Source organism: Camelus bactrianus, chromosome 10 (assembly GCF_048773025.1).
Source record: "Camelus bactrianus isolate YW-2024 breed Bactrian camel chromosome 10, ASM4877302v1, whole genome shotgun sequence".
In the NCBI taxonomy this organism is placed as follows: Eukaryota; Metazoa; Chordata; class Mammalia; order Artiodactyla; family Camelidae; genus Camelus; species Camelus bactrianus.
The window spans coordinates 48,447,617-48,475,264 of NC_133548.1; the positions used below are offsets into that span (position 1 = coordinate 48,447,617).

The window sequence follows — 27,648 nt, forward strand, 5'->3', positions numbered from 1 at the left end:
TGAAAAACTATTCTTTCCTCATTAAACCTTGGTACCTTTGACATCTTAGCACATTGGTTTATTTCTAGACTGTCAATTCCATTCTATTGATCTACATATCCTTATACCAGTACCACACTGAATTGTTTATAGTAGCTTTGTAGTAAGTTTTAAAATTGGGAAACTTTTCCTTCTTTTTCAAGATTGTTTTGCCTGTTCTGTGTCCCTTAAATTTGTATATGAATTTTAGGACTAGCGTGCCCATTTCCATAAGGAATCTAGCAGGGACTGTGATATAGGGAGTATGCTGAATCTGTAGACCAATTTGGGGAATATTGCTGTCTTAACAGTATTGTCTTCTAATCCATGAACACAGGATAGCTTTCCATTTATTTAGAACTTCTTTAAGTTCTTTCAATATTGTTTTGTAGTTTTCAGAGAATAAGTTTTGTACTTTTCTATTAAATTTATTCTTAAGTATTTTATTCTTTTTGATGCTATTGTAAATGGAATTGTTTTTTTCAATTTCATTTTGGATTATTCATTGCTGATGTATAAAAAACAATTGATTTCATATACTATGTTTCAAAAGTTTCTCAGTTTAAATATCTAATACAGTAAAAATTGATAGATATAACCTACAGAAACAAAACTTTGAGGTCACCAATAATTTCTAAGTGTATAAAGTGGTTTTGAAGTGGAAATGTTTGAGAACCACTGCTTTATTAAGGTATAACCGGTATATAATAAACTTTACATATTTAAAGGATACAGTATGATGCGTTTTGACCTATATGTATCTCTAAAGAAACCACTACCACATCAAGATAATGAACACATCCATCACCCCTAAAACTTTCCACCTGTCCTCTCTCCCACTCCATTCATCCTGCCTTGTCCCTAGGCAACCACTGATTTGCTTTCTGTCACTACAGATTAGTGTGCATTTTCTAGAATTTTATATAAATGGAATCATACAATGTGTTGTTTGTCTAACCTCTCTCTCAGCGTAATTATTGTGAGATTCCTTTGACTGGCTATGATCAACGTAACACCTATAAAACAGATAACAGAATTGATCTAAACTTGGGATCTAGGATTTGATCGACACATGGGCTCAGTTTATGCAGAGGGTAGAGGCTCCCTTCATGTGGTGAACAGGTAGAAAGCTACACAGCACTGAAATGGGTCTTTGAGTGGCTAAGCAGTATAAGAGTGTCTTGGAATAAAGGGTCTATTTAGTAACTGCTGCTGTAGGAGTGGTGCTACAAGATCACTTGCCTTATCCTCGAAGTGGAGAGAAAGACATGGGGAAGACTGGTGGAGGTGGGGGATGCCAAATGGCACTAAGGCCTGGAAGGGAGGGGTGGAAAGAAGCAATCTTAGATCCTGCCCTTTGACGGGATGGAGTATGCTCCAGCCCTGATATCCAAATGCATATTCATAGTTGGCTTGGTGAAAAGGATGGGCAGCTGCTTTTTACAAAATAACCTAGCACACAGGTTTGGAAGGGGAAAAAGATCATGGTATGTTTCTCACACAGCTGATGACTGACTTTAGGGAAAAAGGTAAAAGGCCTCTGAGGAAGAGTCCCTTGCACTGAAGCTATCTTTCTGATACCAGTAAAAGTTCTAGTTCCTATCTTATAAAAACTTTCTTTTCATAGGCTCTTGGAGTTCCCAGGGGTTATGAAAGAAGGTCAGCAGTCTATCACCGTCTCTTGTTTCTTCCTTTAATAAAGGAAAGAGAAACGACAAGCCAGTTTACACACACTCTGACTCCATTTCCTCCTATCATAAAGAAATCACTCACCTCCCAGGAGAGGAGAAATCAAGCTCCTTTGATGAGATATGAGCAAACTGTTCTGGAGTCTGTCTTGCAATGCAGCTGGGGAATGCAGCATACATATCGGAGGCAGGGAAGGAAAAGGTACTGTATACTGGGATCTGTAGAAGCAATGAGAAAAATGGTACACTTGTAGCCACAAATCCTTTGGAACACAGCAGAGTAAATAAGTGTGTAAAATTTATCAAATGTGTATAAATATAATTTATTGAGTATTTTCTATGTATGGAACACTTACTAAGCAACTTACATGCATTTGTTCATTTAAACTTCACAATAATCTTATGAGGTAGGTACTTTTATTACTCTGTTTTACAGACTATATTATCAGATTGTTTTTGAAAAGTTGCTGTATTTATATTTATGCTCTTGTTTCCTCCAGCTAGTTCTGTGAACTCCTGGCTGGGTATCTTACATTTACTTTACATGTGAATAATCTGGCTATGATATTTCTTGCCTCATGATTACCAGGTTGATGTGAAGAAAAGACCTTTGTAGGAGGGGAGGGCAGTATCTCAGTGGTAAAACTTAGCACGCACGAGGTTCTGGGTTCAATTCCTCGTGCCTCCATTAAAAAAAAAAGACCTTTCTATATAGGAACTATTTAACTCTGTCATTTTCTCATGTATTCAATCATTCACTCATTCATTTATTCAATATTTATTAACACCACCCTCTGCCAGACCCTGGGCCAGGCATGTGTGATAGAGAGATGAGTAAACAGTCTTTGCCTTGACAGATCGCCCCTACCTGGGACAGTCTGGAAAATTCTCCCTTCCTTTACAGTTAAACTCCCTGAAGAGTTGTCTATACTTACCATCATAAATTCTCCTCTTCCCATTCTCTTTTTTAAACAGACCAATGATTTTAATGTAACAGAGTTTTTTAAGAAAAGGTCATCCAGTATGGTTTCAGATTCCACACTGCAACTAATTTTATTTAAAAACTGAGATTTAATTCATGTATTATAAAATCCACCCTTTGAAAGTGTTCAATTCAGTGGTTTTCAGTATATTCAGAATTGTGTATCCATCATCACTATGTAATTCCAGAACATGTTTATCACCCCAAAAAGTCATGAGGTCATTATGAGACACAAAGGTGTTCTGTAAGCTGGAAAGGCCCAAATACATGTAAATTATTTTCTCACTGGTTTTGCTCAGTAGAATCCTTGTTGGTTAAGGATGTGAATCAGGATACATACCAGTGATCCTGGGGTCTCCACCACACGTCTTGCTTGCCTTTCTTCTCTGAAGTGTATCAAACTCTCCAAAGGGGAGATAGCAACTTTTATCTGCCCCTGGCACTCTCCACTGAAGTCTGTGATGTTGTACCAGCCACAGACAAACTGGAAGCCAGAAAGAAGCGGAGAAAGGTCCACCGAGGCAAAGCCAATCACCCTCTCCTCATCTGCGGGGGAAAGAGAAGAGCTGGGCAGTGTGGCTTGGCATGACCTGCCACTGAGACTGGAGTAACTTTTATAATAGGTTCCCTGAGTCTGTGTGCAAAGCATTGAATTAAGGGGAGAGAGGCATCTACATACACTGAGAGAGAGACCTGGCTGAGTTCTATCTCCATTTACAACTGGGTCTTATAGGACTCTCTAGGGGTCCTGGAAGGTAGGGAATGTATTTTATTCATCCCTATACCCAACAGCCCTAGCATTGTACCTGACACATAGTAGGCATAATAATAAAAATAAATAGCTCTATTTATTGAATACCAATTATGTGCCAAATACTATATACAATTATCTCTAATCCTTACAAAAACACTATAGGGCTGGTACTATTGTCCTAACTTTAAAGATAAGGGGGAAAAAAAGGCTCAAAGAAGTAAAGCCCTTTATCTCAGGTCACACAGTTTGTAAACAGCAGAGCCAAGATTTGAATACAAATTTTCCAATTATTTTTTCCTGCTAAAGTAAGTGTTGAATTGAGGCAAAGCCTGGTCTGCTTGACAATCTCTAGAGTACTTTAGAGAGAAGACAGCAATAGAAAACAAGAGAGGAGTGTGCAACCCAGCTAAATAAACCAGGAATTCCTTATGTTTCATCAGAGAAAACTGATTGACAATCAGCTCCTGCCCCATTGATGAGGTTTGGCAGGGTTGTGAATGCCCGGCAGCAGCATGGGACGAGTCATCAAAACCAGATCCACAGCATCACTCCCAAACAGGAGCACAAGAAGAGAGTCAGGTAAGTCGACTTCCTTTACCCTCTGACTATCCTCAGATCTTTCTGAGGCTTTGGGGCTAGCCCTGAAACTTACCAATGGCAAGCAAACACTGTGATGCTGTAGATAACTCAAAACAACTGAAGGTTTGGAAACCAAGATCCAGAAGGAATCTTAAAGGGGCCAGATTTTCAGGAGGGATTTAGTGAGACTGAATTTTCTAAGCATAAGATTTGTGAGATAGTCGAATGCCCTAACTACCTCATTTTTCTGAGTGATCCAATCTTCCCAGCATGGTGAAGTACAAACGGCAAAGGCTGTACAGCCAGTCAGAACTGGGTTTGAATCCCAGCTCCATCAATTAACAGGCACATGACCTTTGTCAAGCCACTAAACTTCCTTGGGCCTCAGTTTCTACATCTATAAAATTGAACTAGTCATATTTTTACCTTGCAGGATTAGAGATATTTGTAAAGGTTTCAGCATATTGCCAGTCACTCGTAAAAACAACAAAAACTGAGATGGTGTTTACTAAGTTAGCAAGCACTCATTTAATTTCCCCCAAGCCCTATGAGGTAGGTACTGTTATTATCCCTACGTTATAGATAAGGGAACTGAAGCACAGAGAAGTTAAGTTACTCACCGAAGGTCACCCTACCCTGTAAGGGGCAGAATTGGTATTTGAATCCAAAGAGTGTGGTTTTACAGACTGTGTCCTTAATGCTGTTGTATTAAACCTTCTAATAAATGATAGCTGAATAAAACTAGATTCAAGGACCATGATGTCAGCACCTCCATAGTGGGTCTTAAAACAGGGAAGGACAAGCTGTCAGACTCTGGTCTTGTGTACTGCCTGAACATGCTAGGGTCTTGGTTAATACGCCAGAGTCAACAGAAGGCATAACATCATAAAAAGGGGGAAGAAATCACTTGTATATCGTAGCTGTACATTGTGATTATTGAGGTATGATTTGAAAGACTCCAATGTACTTGGATTTCTGCACTACGCAGGTAGTCAAAATGATGTGGTTTCTAAGGATTTAAACTCCATAGGAGAATGCTGAGGCATTCTGTGGAATTCCCTCTAACATATACATGTGTTCCCAGCACCATCAGAACATGATTTTACTCGATTAAAAAAAGAAAAGGATTGCCAAATTGTCAACATAATGTGAGCTTATTTTTACAACCAGGTTAGACACAGTTCATACCTCCTTTATGCCAAACTTTGAAGACCAGAGTTTGTTGCGGGTCCAAGAGAAGCTCTTTTGATAGCCTAGTAAGAAAAACAACCACCATAGATTAACTGTGTAGGAAGCTTCTGTAGCATGAAACTTAGATTTGAAGAATATCTTGTAGTTTGCAAAGTACTTTCCTAACCCTTTCATTTCATGCATCTTCTGGAATATATTTCATCTTCCCAGTTAAAAGGAGGGGATGGAAGTTCAGAGAGGTGAAGTGACTTGCCAAGACTTGAAAACAGGCTCCCCTGATGCAATACTCCCCGTCCCCAACCCCAACAGTATCTGCCACATTCAAACTGTTTCTCTAGATAAGGGAGATGGTGTGGAAAGGGAGCTTAACATGTAATGAACAGTTTTGTTTTATTGGAACAGGTAAGGATTCTTCTTACGCCACGTGGTGGTGAAAAGAGGAAAAAGAACCTTTATTGAGCACCTACCTTGGGCCAGCCATGGTGCCAAGAGTTTCTTATGCATGTCATAGGTTTTTGTGCATTATTACCCTTGTTTTACAGATGACGAAGCTGGGCCCAGAGATGTGAAGTGATTTGCTCAAGGTCACATGAGAGTCAGTAAGTGGCAGAGCTGGGATTTGAACCCTGGTTTGCCTGACTCTAACGCCACACTGTGCAGAGGTGAAGCACCAAAATAAAGTGTGGAAAGTACCCAACTTAACAGATATAGAAGTCGATGTGGAATTCACTGTTACATTTTATATGAAGTGAATTATATAGTTTAACATTAAAACGATTTGGAAATTTCCAACCAGGTACCACTGCTCCAGGTGAGCAAGATGGAGAACGAGAAAAAATCAAGAGACTTAATTTCCTTCCCCAGACTCCACTGGGGAACTGAAGAGAGCCGATTTCAAGACCAGTGAGAGGCATTGTGCTAACATGAAACAAATACTGTGTCAGAGAGCTGAATTCTAGCTGGGGGTCAAAATATCTACCTCTGAATTCCAGCTCTCTTATTATCATCTGAGTGACCAGAGCACTCAGTCTCTTTGAGCCCTGGTTTTCTTATCTGTTATATGGCATTTTATTATTTACCTACATGTTTTCTAGGAGGATCAAATGAAAGAATTTTGTGATAAAGAAATTATAAACAGCAGCATCATTCATTTTTCTTCTAATCATGCCTCTGCTACCAACAGACTATGTAACCTCCCTGGGCCACAGTCTTCCCAACTGTAGAGCAAGGGGATGCAATAAGGGGACTGTTAATGTTGCTTTAATAAATTTCTAAAGATAGGTTCTGAGTGAACAAATCATCCTCACTTAGAAGCTCATCCCTCTGGTTGCCTACCTTTTGAGATTTGATATTTTAAATAAAGTACTGGTCAATATGGCCAGAATTTCTATACTGCCAGTAGCTCACCATGGATACTACTGAGCTGTCACTGCAGCTCCTGACTTAGGTTAACCTCTCAAATTTCGAAACACTGAACATGTGAGCAAGTGCTGAGACTCAATTAGGTACATAAACACTGTGAGAAAACAGCAGATCAGACACCATGTGATGTGGCTGGTGTGGGTGGACAAGAATTGAACTTTACAAAAGGTGATGCAGTGTAAAGATAATAATAACAATGACTAGTAATAGAACTCACACTTCTGATGATGATGAAAAGGGCAACAGAAGAAAAGGCCCACAGCAGGGGGCCTCTGTGCCCTCTGAGTCGTCCTAACACATGATTGCCAAGACTCCAGTTCCCCTTTCTTGAGCCCTCCAATGGAGATCTGTCATTTGTTGTGTACCTACCATGTACCATGGTGTAGTTTTCCTAAATGTTACCTAATTTGTACCTCACAATAACCATGAAAAAATTGTCTCCACTTTATAGATGAGGAATCTTAGGCTCAGCATTGTTACATAACTTGTTCACACAGCTAGTAAATGGTAGAGATGGGGTTGGAGGCCAAGTCTCTCTTGTTCCAAAGTCCAGGCTCTTTCCATTGCACCAGAAATCCTTTCCAAGGCTGTATAATCCACAGATTATTTCTGCCTTCTTCACCTAGACCACTTGTATACATTCTTATACACTTGGCTGAGGTGTCTGATTTAAGAAGGCTTCCATGAAATTCCAAATTGACCCAAATAATCTTTTTTGAGCTCCTTTGTCTTCTTTATGGTACCTGTCACATTCTAATTTTTTTAATCTGTATATTTATGAGGTAGGCCATAAACTCAATAGCAGAAACTGTCTTAATCATCTTTAATTTCCACTACCCAGAACAGAGCAGAGCATATAAGAGGTTTTCATTGAATAATTTTTGAGTTGTACTGAGCAGAATTAAAAAACGCCACAATGAAACCTTTAAACCACCACTGGCTGTGAACTCGTAAGTGCTAGGCTTAAATAATTATTTGATAAAGAAAGCATTTTCCAAGTTTGTTCAATATTGTTGAGTCTGTTACACTCCTCACTCCAAGTCTGTCTCATGGAACAAAAAGCAGATTCTGGAAGGCTGACAAAACATCATAAAATACAAACCTTGATTGCTGTTGAAAATTCCAGATGGGGGAATCAGTGTTTTCAACCACTTGGGTGTAGACAGGAGATGGCTCATCAGCTGTTGCAAAGGATACACAACAACTGGGTACTGATACCTTCCGCTCTGTCAAGGGGCTCCCTGAAATAGAAAAGAGTGGAGTGACTGTATTTAGGGTACAAAAAAAATGTGCTGAAAGATTCTCATTATACAGGTACAAGAAGAGCCATTCATTGCTTTCTTCCACCTTTGGATCTTTGCTCAAGCTATTCCCTGGATTTGAAATGTTTCTGCTACTAAAACTGCCCTTTTTAAGGCTCAGTTCATAAATATTACCCAGCAAGAAGTAACTTCTCCCATCTCCCTGCACTTTATGGGGTGATGGAAAATACTGGATTGAGAAGCAAAGGACAAACCTGCAAAGAGGCCTGGACTTACAAGTCAGATGATCAAAGATCAGCTCTGCCATACACATTGTGTGTGACCTTGGGCAAGGCCTATGTAGGCTACCGCTTTCTCAAATAGGGTGTATGGTACTTAAACCTCCTCAGATGTTGTAAAGGTTAAAAATAAATAATCATAGTAGGTAGCAGGTAACACTTACATATCACTTGCTGTGTACCAGGCACTATTCTAAGTACTATACATGTATTAACTCATTTAATCCTTACAACACACCTACGAGGAAGATATTATTATTGTTCCCATTATACAGATAAAAAAACTGGGGTACAGAGAGACCAAATATTTACTAAGAGGTTATACATTTATTAAATGGTAAACTGAGAGTCAAATTCAACCATTCTGACTCTACTGTCCAAGCTCTCGGCCAGTACCTATACTGCCTCCACTAGAGTTAATGAATGTAAAACACTGAGTGCGGTGCTGGTGTTAATTTTTACAAGACTGGGTTTCCGAAGTGGGAGGTTCAGTCATTCATTCTCTCTTAAAACAATGTAAAATGAAGACAAATGATAATACTAGATAGTCTAACTGAACTGTCCAACCAGGTAACCACTAGTCACATGTGGCTATTTTATTTTAAATTAGTGAAAATTAAATTAAGATTAAAAATTCCATTTCTTAGCTGCACTAGGTATATTTCAAGCACTCAACAGTCACATGTGTCTAGTGGCTACCACACTGGATAATAAAAAATATAGACCATTTCCAGAATATTACGAAGTTCTTTTGGACAGTGCTGAATAGTGCAGACTCTCTATAATGGAGATTGTGTATTCCCTAAGACCCCTCAGCTCTGCAATGCTGTGACCCTCAGGATTACACATGAAGGAAAGAGAAAACAATAGGAGAAAATAAGTATGTCTTAAACATTATTTATGTGATTCAGAGGAATAAATTCTCTATGTGGATTCTAACTGATTTGTCTTCTTTCTACCTGTCTAGCTCAAGGTTTCCCCAAATCCATCGTGTCACTTCACTTTGGACATGAAGTTAATCTTTGAGCTTCACCCTGCTACTTCTCTGAGCACTCTTTTCAGTAACTACTCTTTCAAAGACTTCAGGTTGTCCCTGTGGACAGAAAGCAATCCAATAAACAAATTCATACTCACGAACACTTTCACAAGAAGTGTAACATTTAATAAGCAGCCTTTGAAAGACAGACTTTAGTATCTTCTACTCTAAGAAGCCTCTCTTGACTCTCTGGGTAGAATCAGCAAACTTTATATCCCCAGTTAGATCTCTCCTCCAACTTCAATATTCTTTTAGGGAAACAGAAGTACCTGTAATTTTGCTTTGCTATATCTTCCTCAATCAAAACAATTTCCATTAGAGCAGACCAATTCTTTTCAAACTTTTCCACCAAAGTAATAACAACCCAGAGAAAAGTAAATACTAAAATCTGGAGTGTGGGAGTTCCTGTTGCCTTGAAAGAGCAACAAGAACATGACATCAATTAGCAGGTTTGTATTTTATCTAAAAATTCAGAAGGATTTTATATTATCTTCCACAATATAGCCTTATTTGTTTAAACTAAAAATGATCCCCACTCCCCCCAAATTTTGATAAAAAATGTACACGTCATGTTTATCTCATGACTTCTAACAACCAGACCAGATGGCATTACTTTTTAGTTCTTCCTACTGAGGATAATAAAGAAAGAAAATGGGTGACGAACAGAAAAAAGGGAGTGAAGCTTTTGCCAGAAGGCCTTGGGAAAGAGAAGCGAAGAGAAGGAAGAGGAATGCTGGCCTTGGAAGTGAGAGCTGGTGGTGGCTGCGAGGCAGGAGGGGGCTGAGGTGCAAGCAAGAGCCACCAACAAAGCAGGACCAAGAGAAAGCCTTATCCAGGAGTCAGAAAAGCCTTAGAATCAGAAAAGCACTAAGATACAGAGAAGAACTACCTGGGAAACAAAATAAAACCAAAAACCACTGGCTACAACATGGCAAAACCAGTTTATAAGCATATTCTTGAAATAGCAGGAAAAAATGACTCCAATAAAATGGTACTAAGCAAAGAATATATAGCACCCATCATTTTGAGTATAAAATGTACAGAACAGCACTAATAGTACCTTTATCTAGTGAGCTATCTTCTTAAAAGTTTTATCATGAAACTGAACAGTATTTACGTGGACTGACTTGTTCAGCATCCACCTCCGCTTACTTGCATTCTATTGTATTCCTTTATTGTAGAGATTGAAAGGGTCACAACTACACTTCCCAGACTCTTTGGTGTGAATACAAACTGGCCTCTATCAATTAGATCCCATTACAACAGCTTTGGAAGGCAGATGTGAGGCAGAGGACATGTTCCTTTTCCTTCTGCTTCAGCTCCAGCAAGGATGACAACAAGCCTTCTGTTCCAGGGTTTGGTCCCTGGGTGCCCAGAGGCCCTATGGTAATAGTGATGATGAGAGTTTCCTATCACTGGACGGCAGTGTTGGCACTGTATCCCGAACTTCAAAGACCTACTGGTTCTCTCTGAGAGCTTAGCCTAGAGCCCATTCCTTCCAGTAACTTGAACTACCTTAATAGTCTATATTAAACAATGCTCTGTTTAAAATGTCTGGAATGGGCTGTTTCCTATAACTGGACTCTCCCTGACACAGCTTTCATCTTTCTCTCTCTTTCTCAGTCTCAGCTCTCAATCTCTCCCATTTTCCTTAGTAGGTCTCAAGTTTCTCAACTGATTTCTTCCAATAAAAGGTCATCAATCCTCACAGTAAGGAGAGATAACTTGCCCCTATGCTGGCAGTTCCCACAGTACTCTACGATAATGTGTGTCTGTGTTTCCATCACTAAACTGCGAGCTCTCTGAATGCAGAGAGTAGACTCACGGCCCTTATTAAAGATTTGCAGACTCCCCACTGTCCTTTGTTTACAGACAGTTGCCAGGGTTGGAGAAGAGAGAAAAGCTGTCTTGTCTGCACGCAGTGTGCACCAGCAGAGGACAGCAGCTTCTGCTCAGGAAAGCTCTGCGAGAGATCAGCAGAGAAGACCAATCGTAGCTCTGAGAGACAGAAGCCATCGGTTCTGCTGTGCTCTGCCTTTGCTTTACTGTGACATATTGGGTACTTCATTCTGGCTCTCTGGGCATCAAGTTTCTTAATCAGACACATGTACTCTCAAATCTCTTCCCGCAATAAAATTCTATGAGTCTAGATATATACCAGTAGTGCTCAGACCTCTCTCGTACCCCAATCCCTTTTTTTAAGGTTTGCTATTTTTGAGGCTACTATTTGCTAAAGCCCTTGAACTAAAAGTACTACTTTTACTTTTGGGAAAAAACTGTTTCTTATTCAGTCCCTTTTTAAAAACAAAATTTAAATTTATTATTTTATTGGGGGGAGGTAATTGGGTTTTTATTTATTTACTTATTTTTAATGGAGGTATGAACCCAGGACCTCGTGCTTGCTAGGCATATGCTCTTCCACTAAGCTATCCCCCACCCCCACCACCCCCACCTTACTCAGTCTTGAACAGAAATACCCTTTTCATCCAAACAGGCAGGTGATAATGAAATCATCTTGGGAGAGCAGGTCTATCAGGTTTCTCTGGCTCTCCCTATGTTGGTGGAAATTCAACTGCGCCTGTTTACATTTCTGGAAAAGGTCAAGTTCTGAAACACTTTTGGAGGCAGCCGCAATGCAAACCACTATACCTCCCACAAGGGTTTGGACACACACTGAGAGCAGTTAAGAGGACTTGAGATGAACCATCTTTACCGTTTTAAGAGTTTTCACTGAATTTCCTATGTTTTACACAGTATCAAAAGGTGGTAGTTTTATGCATCAAGAATGTTTCAAGTGTTTCAAATGAGATTAAAATGACAACCCCTTATTTTTAACACTTTGTAGCTTACGAACTGTTTTCTTACACACTAAACTTGTGCTGGTAACATCCCTGATAATCACAGAAGATGGGTGTCTCTATTTTAGAAATAAGGCAATCAAGGAACAGAGAGATAAAGTGGCTTGCTAGTCACATATCTGGAAAACTAGCATTTAGAAGATCCAGCCAGGTTTCCTAACTCTTATTTCAGGGTTATTCCATCGCAATAATTCTAATTAATTCTATCTGGTTAGGAGAAGAGCTTTCTCTTTGGTCTGGAGCAAATGGATGGAAACTTTCTCTCAAGCAATGCCCAAATTTGTACATTAATAAAAACTTCGTTTAGTTCTGTTAAGCTAACATTAACTGACGCCTGTCATACATGCACAGATGAGAGAGATTTGATTCTTGATCTGGAGGCAGACACAATTATATAATTATAGTAAGATAAAGACTATACCAAAGGCACAGGGGGCTGTGGGAACCCAGAAGGACCCTCTAACCCTGCCTGGGTAGTTTAAAGAGAGTCTCTAAAGGCTGATGACACTGAACATGGTTTTGATTTTCACTGAGTATAACTTAGATTACTTCAAATCACTCTACCTCTCTATTCCTTAATTGCTTCATTTGTAAGACAGGGCTAGAGATAGTCTAGTATGTCACGATCAGTTTAAGCACACAAATCTTGTAAGTACTAAGGCTGATTCTTAAGAGTTCCTGAGAGCTTTTCCTAAGAAACTCATATTTCAGAATCAGGACCACAGTGGGGACTATACTGCCTAAGATGAGCACATAATTCTGGGCTATTTGTGAATCCTCTGTACGCAACTTTGCACTAAGGAACCACTCCTTTCCTTCCTCAAGAAAGAAGCTTTCAAAGCATGCGACAGGCAGACAAGCTGGGAACACAAAGGCAGGAGGAAAGCCAATGCAGATATTAAGGAAGCATCTACATCATTTTCACAAAAGCTTGGTAATTTATAGCTGACTCAGAGTATGGGATATGCTGCCCTCAGCTCCATATTCTTAGAAGATGAGAGCTGAAGTGAATCTCAGATATGATCTTGTGTGATCATTACATTTTACAGTTGAAGAAAAGAGAAATGAGTTTGCCCAAAGTCATGAAGCAAGTTAATGGCTTAGCTAAGACCAAAACCCAGTCTTCTGACTTCCATTCCAGAATTCCTTCTATTACATGATTGGAGAGATGGTGGACAGGTCTGCACACACCACAGTGTCTGACTGAAGCATAAATATCTGTGGGGGGAAGGACTATACGGGCTTATCACTGCACGGGTGGGACTCAAGAGACAAGATACTTCTGAAAGTGTCCACCCTGATGCTTGATCTGTGCTGGCTAAATAAAAAGAGGCCAAATAACAAATGATTTACAGATTTGTAACTCATGCCAGAAATATGAGAGGTGTTAAGCATCATATTCACAAACAAGAGAACATTATGTTTGCTGAGCTGCCATCATAAAGATCAAGGTGCTGAGATACAGAAATAACACACAGTCCCTGATCCCAAAGAACAAACAGCCTAGTGTTAAGAAACATTTTCAGTACAGAGTAATTAGTAATTAGTAATTGTGTGGGGGTGGGGGCAGCAGACGGGGAAGTTTTGGGAACACAGAGGAAAGTTTTCTGCCAGTAGGGTGGTCAGTAGACTTAAAAGTATTGGTATCACTTTAGTCTACTCTTGAAGGATGAGGAGCAAGTTTGCTGAAGAAGAGGGGAAAAAGAAATTCTAGGTGGAGGAAAGAGTATGATCAAAGGTAATGTGAGAGAACGAGGCACTGACAAAAAGCAAACTGTTGAATGTAAGAAATGGTGAGAGATGAGGCTGGAAAGACTGATGGGGGACACTCTGTGAGCTACAGCAGAGACTGCAGGTAATATGAAGTCAACAAAGTATTTTAAGTGGAGAGATGAGGTCATGTTTGTTGACCAGACATATAACCTCAGTGGTAGAATGAAAAAGATACTGAAGGAGAATATGAGAGCAGCAACCATTGAGAAGGCTATCTCATTAGTCCAAGTTTCTGAAGGCTGAACAAGCAAGGTGGTAGTGAGAATAGAGAAAAGGTGACAGAAACTTTCTGTGTAAGAGGACATGATCCTATACCCTGCAGTGGATACAGAGGAAACTTATTAAATATCTGTTGAATGAATCCACTAATTTCTGCAACTTATCGTCTGTTAAATTCCACGTAAGCAAGTTTCCTGCATGGGAGGCAAAGTAGAAAATCAGAGAACATATTAGAAGGAAAAGAAAGCATTTGAGGAAGGCCTCAGATTCATCAGCTTCCACATTTAACAAATATTTACTGCTTATGTGTCAGACATAGTTCTAGGTGTTGGGGATTCAGCAGTAAATAAAACAAAACAAAAAAATTTCTGTCTCTGTAGGTCTTAAATTTTTCTAGAAAGAAAATAAACAAAATATACTATTAAAGGCTATGATAAAAAATAAAGCAGGAAAGTGGGATAGGTATTGTTGGGGAGAGGATGAAATTTCAAGTGGGTGATCAAGGGAGGTCTTGTTGAGACAGCGATTTCAGTAAAGACATGCCAGATGTGAAGAGCATTCCAGGCAGAGGGATCATTAGATTCAAAGGCCCCAAGCAGGAATCTGCCTATATATTCAAGAGAAAGCAAAGAGGCCAGCATGGCTGGAACAGGGTCAATGAGGGAAGAGCAGGATGCCCGGTAGAGTCTGGTAATTGGGGAAGGGAGAAAGGAATCCAGGCTAAAAAAGGTGCATGAGCAAAGGCCCAGGGAACGCTTATAGTTTGTTATGATAGGAAGGGAAAGGAAGCCAAGCAGTGCTGGGAAAAGTCACCATTGTGTCATCCACAGCCACCCTAAAATCAGGTCAATTAGTCTTAGCTGAGCCCTTCCTGCAGCTCAGCAATTTTTAAATTTATCTTTTCATGATTTCCTGTAGCTCCCTTGCAATGGCCATGAATTCCAGCCAAAGAGATCAATTACCGTCCCCCGTGCTCCCTCCAAACAAGCCTAGAGCATACACTTTTTCACTTCAATACCTTTGTCCAAGTTGAAACATCCACCTGGAATTCCATTCCCACCTTTCTGAAATCACCTTCATTCTAAAAAGTTCTGATTTCTTACACATGTCTGATTTCTCTGTTCTTAAATTGTCTTAAAACTAGATACTGTATTACCCTTCTGGCCCTCAGAACATTCTGCTTCATATATCATGAACTGTGTAGTTACCAATCCCCTTAACTCGGTTATCAGCTCTTGGAGGACAGAAACTATGTGTTATTTGCTCTATACCTGGCACTGGCCTGACACAGATTTACTACTTGCTAAATTGAACCACTATTCTCACATTGTAAGCACGGGACTGGGCATGTAGCACATAACCACCCCAGCAAACACAGTGTAGACAGGACTAACTGGTAAACACAGCTGTATCTCATATCTGAGAAGCAGCATGGTATAAAGGAAAGAGCATGGGCTTCAGGTCCAAACCTAGCTGGATTCAAATTTCAGTTCTGTAGAGCTTATTAACCGTGTAATTCAACTCATTTTACCTTTCTGAGCTTCAGTTTTCTCATTTGGAAAGTGGGTATGTACTGTAATCTGCTCTTACTATAACCCCAGTTGTGGTTAAGGATTAAATGAGATAATTAATGTACAAAAATGAGAATAGAATTTGGCACAAGGAGATGCTCAATAAATTATTGTCAATTACCTTGTGAAGCCATATTTAAAAAATGTAACTCACTGTCTAACTGAAAAGTTACAAGTATATTTTGCTTTTTGCAATATGGGGGGCACCCCTAAAATGGAACATAAATTATTTTTGCACCTTAAATTTCATTTTCAATGCAAAAACAAAACACCAAAATAACTCTTGCAAAAATAAAAGTTTTTTTTTTGTGCTTTCCTTAAACTCATTCATCTACTGATTTTTCTCTTTTTAAAAAATCCAGTTTTTACATATCAGACTTGTCACAAATGGACTGCTTTGGTAGGGCAGTAAAAAGCAAAAACTATTTCCCAATTTTGTGACTCATACAGGATCTCAGAATCTCTAACACAGCAAAGCAAGATTGTACATGAAAACTTTGTCCTGAGATAGAATGTTTTAAGGTCTCTGATACACAAAGGTTGTGAGAAGGATAAGAACCTCTGGGTCTTTGTGGAAGCTTACAATCCTGAAAGTAATGTCTGTTGGTAGTGTGTATGGGGAGAAATAGGAATGAAAGACAAACAACAGATACTATGGAGTATGAGTTTTGTTTCTGTTCCAAAGTAATAAGGGTACAAAGCAAAAACTGAAGCAACACCGAATTGACAGGAGCCAAGTAGGGAGGCCAAACCAAAAGACATATATTGAGACCTTATGGTTTTCTGACTCTCACAGCCATCGCACAACTCAGAACTATTAATCATAGCCACTGACAAATGAGAAATTCAAGACAGAATAATTTGCTCAAGGTCACACACACACATAATTTACTGGCCGGGAATACAGGGTTGAATACATTCCTACAAGAAGGTAAGCACCACAAGGGCACTATTTTTGTCTGCTTGTTCACTGCTTTATTCCCAGCACCACGGACAGTTCCGCACATAGCAAATACTACATAAGTTTTGTTGCTGAATGAATAAATGAATGAATGAATGAATCAGATAAAGTCTTTGCTCTTAAACAGCACCTACTTAATGGAGAAGTAAAGCATACAAACAATTTTAGGACATGTGATATATGCTATAATAAAGAGGGCAAAAGTGCTAGAAGAGCAAAAAGGAGGGGACCTTTTTGTCAGGGAAACTCTGGTAAATGGTGATGGTTGAGCTGACTCTTGAGAGAGGAGGAGGAATTAAGACAGGCAAAAGAGAAGGGTGACAGCAAAGGGAAAATTTCAGGAGAGATTACAAGGTCGAATAAAAGTATGGCAGGGGTTCTTTGGTTGTCTGATGAGGTCTATGGGCCTCATCTTTTAATACTGACTTTTAAAAATGCACAGTGTAAAATACATAGGATTACAAAGAAATCAAATCATACTGGCATATTATCAAAACACTAAAAAACTGTGATATATTAATATGTGTGCTTCATTAATCATAACAAGACTTAATTATAGGTTTAATAACTACTGTAATTTTGAAGTAATTATAGGTATAAATATTCCAAGATATCTGCAGTAATTAAAATATGATATGAAAATACCTATGATTTCTATTGTTGACAACATCACAGGCACTGTTAATATTACTACTGTCTATTGCCTACGTTCACAATTGGAGGAAATGCTAAATTTTAGTTTGAGGTTAATAAGAATAAAATGTAACTATTTTCCCATCCAAGTTCACCTACTCTGACTTTTATCCTTGGATCCCTTGGCAGTTTATGGACCCAGTGTTAAGAATCCTTAGCCTTGGGTAGGTAATAAAGAGGGCTTGAGTTGGTAGGAATGGAGAAGAAGGCAGAGATCTAAGAGACATTTAAGAGATGGAACAATGAATGGATCTGATGATTTGATGGTGGATAAAGAAAAGAGAAGAATCTAAGTTGATACTCAGGTTTCTGGACTGAGGAATTTATGACATGCGAAATTAGGATAACTGAAAAGGCCCACTCAGGTTCAGAAAGGCTTTCATGTTGCTTAAACCTTTAGTCTTGAGAAATACAATAATTATTAAGATGATTAATAGTTCTTCCAGACCCTGTCATTATTAGAAAGATTTGTGAAGACAGGACCATAGCCTGCAGAGTCAGATACCTATTTCTGGATAAGTGAACAGAGCATACCTTTCAAGCTCAAGTGCATTGCTCTTTCTACCAGGATGCTGACTGCAAAAGTTCCATCCAACTCGGTAGGACCCTCCTGGGCTGGGCAGACTTCAGCTGTGGTGCTGTTACAGGGGACCTTGGTAGAGGCTGGAGAATTCTGGTGGCCATGTGGTGGAGAGAGCTGGATCTCATCATTTCCTCTGGGGAACTGCTCAGACTCACTGTGGCTGCTGCAGTCCATGGAGTCCAGCTCATGAGTGGGCCCAGGGTGTGAAGAAAGAGAGGAAAAAACCACATGAACTCGCAAGGCAGCTCCTAAGAGGTTGGAAGCATTTCGTCCAAACAGAGGATACACACCTGCAAGAAGACAGAGGAGAACAAGACTAGGCAAGCAGGAACCAAGAACTCACTCTAACCTTGGAGGAGATGCTCTCTGAGGGTGCTTGTGGCCCTGTCTCCTTTGGCAGAGCAACTATAGGCCCTAATATACCAATCTGCAAAAGAAACTATGAAGTTATACACACTGTGAGAATTTTTACTGCGTTCGCCATCCCCACCACTATCTACAATAATGGAAAGCAGCGAGAGCTCTGATTTCAGGCCAAAGCTGAATGACTACCAAGCAGAGCTGCTGTAGAGGGAACTCATGTGCTGGAGGGGCAACTAGACTTAATGACTTCTGAAGCCTCTTAAAAGTTTAAGATCTGATGAAATCAGGAGTGGCCTGTCTTCTTTTCCACATGTCCTACTAGCTCCTGTTCTTGGGCCTTCTCCTCGGGAAGCTGTCCTAGTGCTCAACTTAGCCCATTTCACCAACTACATAGGTCCAGGCAGCAGCCCTGAAGATCATTTGGAAGGGAAGTAGGAGGTTGTAGTAGAAGAAAGAAAAGTAAGGGAATTGATATTTGTTGAGTATTTCTCATGCGCCAGAATCTCAGAGGGGTAAAGTAACCTGCCAAGATGACTTTTCCAGTAAGTGGCAGATTTAAACCCAGGGATTTAAACTTTTTTTGGTTTGCTGGATATTAAAATGAGATTTTATTTATAAAGCAGAAGGCACTATAGTTCCTTCAGAATCTCGAAGTTTGCTTCATTACACTCATTTCAATTCAGGGAAATGGACTCAATCGATTCACAGATGGCAATAAGATGGAACTTCTCCAGTCTTTTCCTCTTTTGAGGTAAATTAAACTGTTTTCTTCCAATGTAACATACAGATCATTATGATTATCACAAACGAAAAAAATGAGCAAATCATAGATGGGAAGATACCCAAAAGCCATACAATTAAATTCTTATCCTCAACACACTTACAGTACTTGGAAGGAAGGTTGGATGGATGATTAGATGAACTCACTGGCTCATTCAACAAACACATCAAATGCCATGCTTTGTACAAGGCCCTTTTACAAGAGGAATAAAAAGCTTAGACTGGTAAGATGTGGAAAAGTATGAGGAAAATGAACAATCTGAAAAGTTAAATACTCCCTTTGGTATCACTCCACAAAAAGAGGTGTTTGTGCTTGAGTCTGATCCTTAAATCTATATTGGTATCCCAAACCTACTTTCTTCAGCAAAGTGAACTTAAAAGCCTGTCTTTATAAACTTAAAGTTCAAGTGAGCTTTACACACTTCAAGGACTTTTTCTGCAGTCTCTCTGAAGTGACTCTAGGCCAGCCCAGATAAAACAGGGCACATAGCATTTGATGAGTGCTTAGGAGAGCCAGAATTACACCTGCTGGGTCCAGAGATAATCTGGGATGATCACCCAGATACGCGGTCCTCCTTCTTTATCTTGGGCCATCTTCTCAACAGCAGGGTCAGAGCACAAGGCTAACAGAGCTAAAATAGGGTTGGGACTCAGTTTCTTCAACTGTATAGTCGGGGAAATAACAACTAACTTTACAGGAATGTTAAGATGAGTAAATAATTTTTTTTTTTTGAAGAATCTAGTCTGGCCATCTCCAATTCATTCTATGCTATAGTTGCCAAACTTATTTTTTCAGAATGCAAAGCTATGCCACTCTTCTATTCAGAACCCATTATAGTAGCTTTGTATAGCTCTCAGAAAGAGTCCAAACTCTCCTGCTTAGACAAGGCCATGAACAACAGTATTGCAGCCACCTCTCTAGCTTCATCTCCCATCACCTATGTATCCTGAAATCCAGCACTACTAAATTACTGACAGTGCCTAAAATGTACCAAACTGCTTCCTGCCTCTGTGCCTTCACCCATGCTGTTCCCTATTTAGAAAACACTTGTTTCCCCCTTTTGTTGACTTATTCCTAAATCCTTTGAAACGTGGGTCAAGCATCACTTCCACTGAGATATCGTCCTTGAATCAAAGAGATGCTGTGTCCCTGTGCTCTCAAAGTGCCACTGAGAATAACTTTTTCTTAGTTCTTCTGCTTCACTGTAAAGTAGTTTATTTATTACTCTACTCTCCCCTTAGACTATAATAAGCTCATTGACTATTTCTTACTCATCTCGAATCCCAGGGCCAAGTACATATATCAGGTACCGAACAAATGTTTGAAAGAAAAGCACCCTTACTGCCACCTGCAAAATGTTACCTTTTTCCTTTCTGCCTTGTGAACCAGTTTATTACCATGTAGATTTTATTATTCCAAGATGTGCTGACCAGAGAGAAAGGATAACCTAATCTCATTAGCAAGTATGCTTTTCAATGTATTTAAAAAACTAACATTCTAGGTTATCATATAGTCTCTCATACATGTGACTAAAGGTAGTTCCCTAAGTTCACTCATTTTTATTTTACACATATTAACTGACTGCATACAAGGCACTATGTTAAAGTGCAAAAATCTGATGAATTTGGATGTACTCTAAAGCTACAAAGTTCAGAGGCAGTTCTTAGATCTGTGGTGACCCCACTAAGATATACTATCACTAGATAATGCCCTTTTTAAAGCAGCCAGCAGACGTCTTTCTTTCTGAAATCTCTTTAGTTACAAGAAACATTACTAAATTACTATTAATCTTTCAAAATGCAATAATTTAAGAACACTTTCTAGCATGTGACCCTCGGTAGTTACCCAACCTCTTGGAGTATCCATTTTCATGACTGAAAAATGGGTTTGATACCTATCTCAAAGGATTGCTTACAGGATCAAATAAAATAGTGTCTGAGAGGGTGTCTTATATAATGCATGCCATAGAACAGCAGGTGCTCAAACCACAAAAGCTGAGGCTGGTCTCTGAGCCATTACTTACCACTGACAGTTAGTGTCCTTGCTGACCTCTCCCCAAGTCTGGCCAGGTCCACATAGGCTGAGCCAATCCAGCTGTCTGTCTGGTGGGGCCTCTCCACACTGTCATTGCCATAAGCCCGCCACACTTGGATCTCTAACCTCTCCTCTCTGAAGTACCAAAGCAGTGATGGGCTCCTAGGGACTTCTGCTCTCTTGGATGCCTTGAAAGTAACCATGACCTGCTTTTTGTTTGTAGATTCCTTAGGCTTCTTGAGAGGGGTCCAAAAGCCTTCATGATCATACAGCTTGTAGCGGAGGTAGCAATATGTATTCTTATGAATGTGCCTCTGGCCAGCAAGTAGCACACAATGGATAGGCAGCCACAGCCTTGGCGTGGAGATGGTGATGGTGGCTGGCTCATCTCCATCCATCTTGACAAGATCCTTCAGATTATTCTCAAAGCTCCAGCCCAATAGCTCAGCAGCTTCTAACACTCGCTCTCTGTCTCCAGGATGGGTGAAGGAAACTGAAAGCTCCAGACCACCTACAATCTTCTGCATGAGCTCCAAGCCGTGAGGCAGGGCCCCCTCTTCTGGTAAAATGATAGGATACCATCCTGTGATCCCTTATGAGAGAAAAGGAAGATTTTCAACGATTGTTTAAAAAGTAAAAAGATTTATCCACTTTCCAACCCAGAGCCATCATCAACCTGACCCAAGACAGAACAGAAAACATACACCCACAGTGCATGGAGTTTGTTTCATCTGACCACTGAAAGACAATTAGATCAGGTGGAAGAACAAAGGCTAGGAGTTGGAAGACCTGTATTCTCTCCTTGGCTCAGCACCAAACTAGTAGTTCAGTCTGGGTAAGCCATTAATTTCTTTCCGCTTCATTTCCTTACCTGACAAATGGGAAAATTAGTGCTGATCTTGCCTATCAGACAAAGTTATTATGACTGTCAAAGAAGATAACGGTTTTGGAAGAACTTTGGAAGAAAATAAAAAAGTGTGAAATACTGTTATGGTGCTATGAGTACAACAGAGAAGGCATGGGACAAGAAGTCAGGAAATCTGGGGTCTAGTCCTGGGTCTTTTACCAAGGGAACCGCCACTTCGTCAACACACACCAATGACCAGGCACTAGATTTCAAAACAACAATTTAAAGTAATAGCTACTTGTTACTGAGGATCTACTATGTATCAGAAATTCTCTTATGCTTTATATATAGTACTTCATTTAATTCTCCTGATAACCCTGTGAAGTTCTGAGGATTAAATGTGATAATGATCCTTATTTTACAGATGAGAAAATGGAAGCTCAGAGACCTGCCCAAGTTATTACAGCTACCAGGTAGCAGAGATAGGATTTGAACTCAGGTCTAGTTGGCTTTGAAGTCTACACTCCACCTATTATAAGTTTATAATATCTTATCTGAAACTCTTAGGGCAAGATTTATTTCTGAGTTTAAAAATTTTCAGATTTTAGAAAGGCAATGTGGTACATAAACCGAGTATTATGTACTTGTCAGTGATCACGTAAGTCAGGGATTGGTAAATTTATTTTGTAAAAGGCCAGATAGTAAATATTTTAGTCTTCTGGGCCATATGGTCTTTGTTGCAACTACTCCAATGTGCTGTTGTAGTGAGAAAGTGGACACAGACAATATGCAAACGAATGGGCACAAGGTGCTTCAATAAAACTGTATACAATCAGGTAATGGCCTAAGTCAGCAAATAAAGACTAAATGGTCTCATGTCAGTTGAGGTCAGAATTGGCTGTTTAATGAGTTAATAAAAAACCTGTCATTTTTTAAGCTTTTTGGTTTTCACAATTATGTAAAACAGATTGTGGATTGGTATAATATTCATAGCAATTTTCTAAGATAGATTTTATTAATTTAGGTTATAGATAAGAAGATTTAGATTTATTGAGATTAATTTGCCAAAGGTCACCTAAGGTGGTATGACTTTTGGAAAAGGTATTTAATTTTTCTGAGCCTTCCAAGTTTTCATCTGTAAAATGAGGAGGCTGATCTCTAAGACTCCTTTCAACTTAGTCAGTCTAAGAACCTATGGCTTTAGCTTTAGTAAATTCTCATCACCGGGTATTAATTTACTTTCAAATATTAGTGGTTTTTAACATTTTTTGGTTACAGGCCCCTTTGGCTCTAGTGAAAGTTATCCTTAGAAAAACACACAAATACACAAAAAATTTCACACCATTTCAGCACTTAAGAACTACTGGTTTAGATCATTCGTTTTGCTCTGTGATTCTATAGTTGAGATTATTGGTAGAAAGAAACAAAATAGAATAGTCACTTTAGAATAGTTTTGAATATAAAGACAAATGATATGTCCCAAATTATTTAAAAGGTTTTATTTCCAAGGGGTTAAATTTAATTTGTAGAGATGAGATTCCTCAGATGGTGCCTGATCCCTGACAAATTCTGTATTAAATTTGAAAAGGAAGGAAACTGAGGTGTCCTATGTGCCCAGCCCTGTGTAAAGATCTTTCATGTGTATAATTTCACTAACTGCTTCAATAATCTTGCAAAGATCCTATTATCTCCATATTTACAGATGAGGGAACTATGGATCTGAGAGATGAAGTGAGTTGTTCCAGGTCACAGTTAGTGACAGAAGTGAGATCTGAACCCTGCATCAAGTTGTAGAGACTTCTCTCTGGTAGGCACATAGTACCTGTTCATTAGAGTACTGCTCAAATTTCAATTCACATACTTAGGAGATGTGTGATATAACTTTGGAAACTAGATTACACAATCCTAGGGAGGAAGATGGGCAAGAGAAGGAAAACTAACATTTACTGACTATCTATCATGTGTCAGGTACTTCATATATCCTATTTCATGGATTCCTACCTTGTGGACTTGTCAGGATTAACAATCTCTATCAATTGATAAGAAAACTGGGGCTCAGAGAGATCAAGGTCACTTTGTCAATGTCACTGAGCTAGTAGAAAGTAGGATAGAACCAATATTTCCAGACTTCTTGTTCCTTCTTTTGGGCCTTTACCTCATACCCTTATTCCTTCTTTTGTGAGAGAGGAGAGTATAATGAAAAAGAATGGGTGAATCTGGATTTGACTTCCACTACTCTACTACCTAAGCTGTGTGGTTTTGGCAAATCACTTAACCTCTGTGAGCAAGTTTTCTCATCTGTAAAATGAAAATAATCCTGTATCCCTGTCAGTAAGGGTTAACATGAGGCTCAAACAAGATCTGAGGAAATATTTTACTGAGTATGAAATAATGCAATGCGTATTGCCTTATTATACATAGGATCATCCGTCTTTCCTAAAGTAAGATGACAATACAATATTTTGAGCTTCTTTGCTTTATTAGAGACCTTTGAAATGATTAGGAAAGGATTTAAAATGCTTTGAGAAAACTTTTGAAGTATTTGGGAGAATTCAGAAGCATATGTTAAGTGGCCATGTTTTCTTCTGCATATCTTTCAAGAAAGCTAGACAAGATGATCTCTTGTGAATGGAAGAGGGTAAGGTTATAAATTAAAGTGATAATCCAGGATCCCTACCAGATCTCTTGATCAGCAGCTCTTTTGTTGGAATCTTTACTACTCCAAGCAGATAATCTTTGAATGAGTGGATACTGGTTATATCACTGGCTGTTTAAAAAAAAAACAAAAGAACAGAAATCATTTGGCAATCTATTAACCAAAGCACTTAGGTTTACAATAAAAATATCCATATAAGCCTCCATTTATACTCAGTGAATTTCAGTTTTGGAAGTCTTGCTCCAGTCAAAATTTGAATGCCCTCTCATTTTAGTTAAACCATTAATCGTATGTATATATGTATACATATACTTAAATCATTTTATTTTGAAAAATTTAGGCATTCAAAAAAGTCACAAGAATATTACAAAGACCTCCTATATACCCTTCACCTAGATTTGCCAACTAATATCCTGACACATCTGCTGTATCTCTCTCTACATTCTCTTGAAACCACTCAATATATATTCTATTTTTGCTACATCCTGCAGAAGTAAGTTTCAGAGAATATAACTCCTCATCCCTAAAGACCTCAGCACATATCTCCTAGGAAGGGCTGTACCATTCAAAACAGAGCCCTTTTAAATTCTGACTGTGAGTCATCTGGTGCTCACCTGACTTGGTATCTTCATGATAAACAGCAAAAGTAACTTCTGCAAACTCCAACAGCTCTGCCAGGAAACAAGCCTCTCCACTGCAGTGCTGAGTTACCAAGTTACATGAGAATTCACTGTGATGGGAAAACTCAGGGCAGAAGGAACAGGCCACAGGGCGGGTCTGACGCTGTTCTCCCTTAGGCAGGAAGGACAGATGAGTGGTGACAAAGGCATTGACCCCAACTGTGGCGCCAAACTGTAGAGCAGGTTCCTGTTCAGCCAAAGCACTGTAGGGGAAAAGGGTGGGAATCAGAAGGAGGTGATATCAGAAATCAGCTTGACTGCCTAGAAGACATCACCATTTCCATGAGGCCATCCAGAACACTAACCAACTACATGTTTCCTACCTGGGCTTTTGGCAGTGCTGCCACAATGTGTTTTCTTAGTAATCTAGATATCACAGTGTACTTGTATGGGGGAGGCAACATTTATCTGCCCACTAGAGTGACACTACGAGGACACTCCACTGTACTTGGCCAAGCTTCCTGCCCTTCTTTCTTGAAACTGCAACACAGACCAGATGTGGGACTTACAACAAAATGCCTGCCATCCAATCTGATTTTCCCCAGGAGTCCCCAGAGAAACTGTTGAGTTTCTTATCTATTATTCAGTCTCTCTCAGATCTGCTAAGTATCAAAATTCCAAGTCCTTTTCTGTCGATTAAATAGTAGTTAACACCATATGTTAGAATTCTGACCTGGGCTGGGTCTTACTCAGAACAGCCACTCCATATACACATGTTTTATGACTCCATTGCCTTTGCTTATGTTCTTCTCTTTGACTGGAAAAATTTTCAGCTTTTGGGCATTGTGGTAACTCCTACTCTTCTTTCACAATGTTGTGTCAATTTCTGGTGTACAGCATAATGCTTCAGTCATACATGAACATACGTATATTTGCTTTCATATTCTTTTTCACTATAAGTTACTACAAGATATTGAATATAGTTCCCTGTGCTATACAGTATGAACTTGTTGTTTATCTATTTTATATATATTAGTATCTGCAAATCTTGAACTCCCAACTTACCCCTTCTCACCCTCTTTCCCCACCGGTAACCATAAGTTTGTTTTCTGTCATTCTAAGTGAAGTAAGCCAGAAAAAGAAAGAAAAATACCATATGATATCACTTACATGTGGAATCTAAAAAGAAAGACAAAAACAAACTCATTTACAAAATAGAAACAGACTCAGATTAAGATATTTTGAAGGGTGTTGAATGCCAAGTTGAGCAAGGAGGTTGGACCTTACCCTGTGAACCAGTACCCTAAAGTGGAATGAGTACAGCCCAGAGGGTCCACAGGGTAAACTATCTGGGATTATGAAGAAAATATTAAAACTTCTAGAATTGTTATCTCATGTATTAAAGTTTTACCACTCTATGATAAATTTTATAATGTATATATTAGTATAATAGTACATGAAAATGATTTATACATGAATAAGTATACACATATTTAGGAGGTGTGCCACTTTTTTTATTAATAGGAATGTACAATTAAAATTAGGAGACCACTGCTACTGACAATGAGATACCATCAAAAGTTTGAATATGTGAAAGGACATGATTAAAAAACTGCCCTGGTATCTCATAAACACTAAGATGTTCTCAGGCAATTATTGAAAAAGTGTATTTGGAGAATTTAGTGAGGAAAATTATTAATTAGACTGAACATTTCACCAGCTGCTTCAGTGTCTAATCTCACAGGACAATAATTCTATTAGTTATTCAGCGACCATGAAGTTAGAGGTAAACAATCTGACTCTAAATTGTAACAAAATAAAAAGTTAAGAAGCCCTTGCTTCTTTCTTGAACTCATGTCCAAAGTGAGCCAGTCTGCCACAGGATGGTGATCTAGTTCTCCTTCTCACTGGGCACCTGTAATCTGCTAGAACTGTGCTATGCGGTGGGGACAGAGAGGAGTTCAGGCAGAGTCTGCGTCTCAAGGAACTCACAGCCTAATGGAGGACAACTCATGTAAGCAAATAATTGAAATAGAGTGATATGTACTGCAACTAAGGTGCTAATAGACAAAGCACAAAGCACCAATTCTATCTATATGTACGGAGATATAGAGGAAGACTGGAAAATCTCGAAAGAAAATAGAAGTTTGTTTAGTGGACAAAAGGAGGAAGAACATCCAAGTAGAGAGCAAAATGAGCAAAGACCCTAAGGAGGCAAGAGAGGGCCATGCTGTTTATATATAGGGACAGTGTTCCAGGCAGAGATTACAGCAAGACAAATGCCCTGAGGAGGAAATGAGCTTGGTGTGTTCAGAAGCAGTAAGAAAGCCAGTGGCTGGAGTGGAGTAAGCAGAGCGCAACTAGCAGGAGGAGATGAGGTCATTACAGATAATGGGATCAGACCATGTGGGGTCTTACAGACATTTTAAGGACTCTGGCTTTTACTCTGAATGAGATGGAAAGGCACTGTTGGGTTTTA

The 27,648-nt window shown here is 39.3% G+C and overlaps 1 protein-coding gene across 3 annotated transcripts in view; it reads right to left on the minus strand.

The window, feature by feature from the left end:
- Positions 1-27,648, minus strand: part of C2CD3 (C2 domain containing 3 centriole elongation regulator) — a 108,078-nt gene that overhangs the window by 23,973 nt on the left and 56,457 nt on the right. For all 3 annotated transcript variants that reach the window (XM_074372608.1, XM_074372609.1, XM_074372610.1), the window contains 8 exons: positions 25,164-25,432; positions 24,571-24,660; positions 21,036-21,638; positions 17,820-18,158; positions 7,737-7,875; positions 5,210-5,274; positions 3,029-3,234; positions 1,792-1,925 (listed from right to left, as the gene is read on the minus strand). In XM_074372608.1, the coding sequence (XP_074228709.1) occupies positions 1,792-1,925; positions 3,029-3,234; positions 5,210-5,274; positions 7,737-7,875; positions 17,820-18,158; positions 21,036-21,638; positions 24,571-24,660; positions 25,164-25,432 (1,845 nt within the window). The remainder of the gene's footprint in view (positions 1-1,791; positions 1,926-3,028; positions 3,235-5,209; positions 5,275-7,736; positions 7,876-17,819; positions 18,159-21,035; positions 21,639-24,570; positions 24,661-25,163; positions 25,433-27,648) is intronic.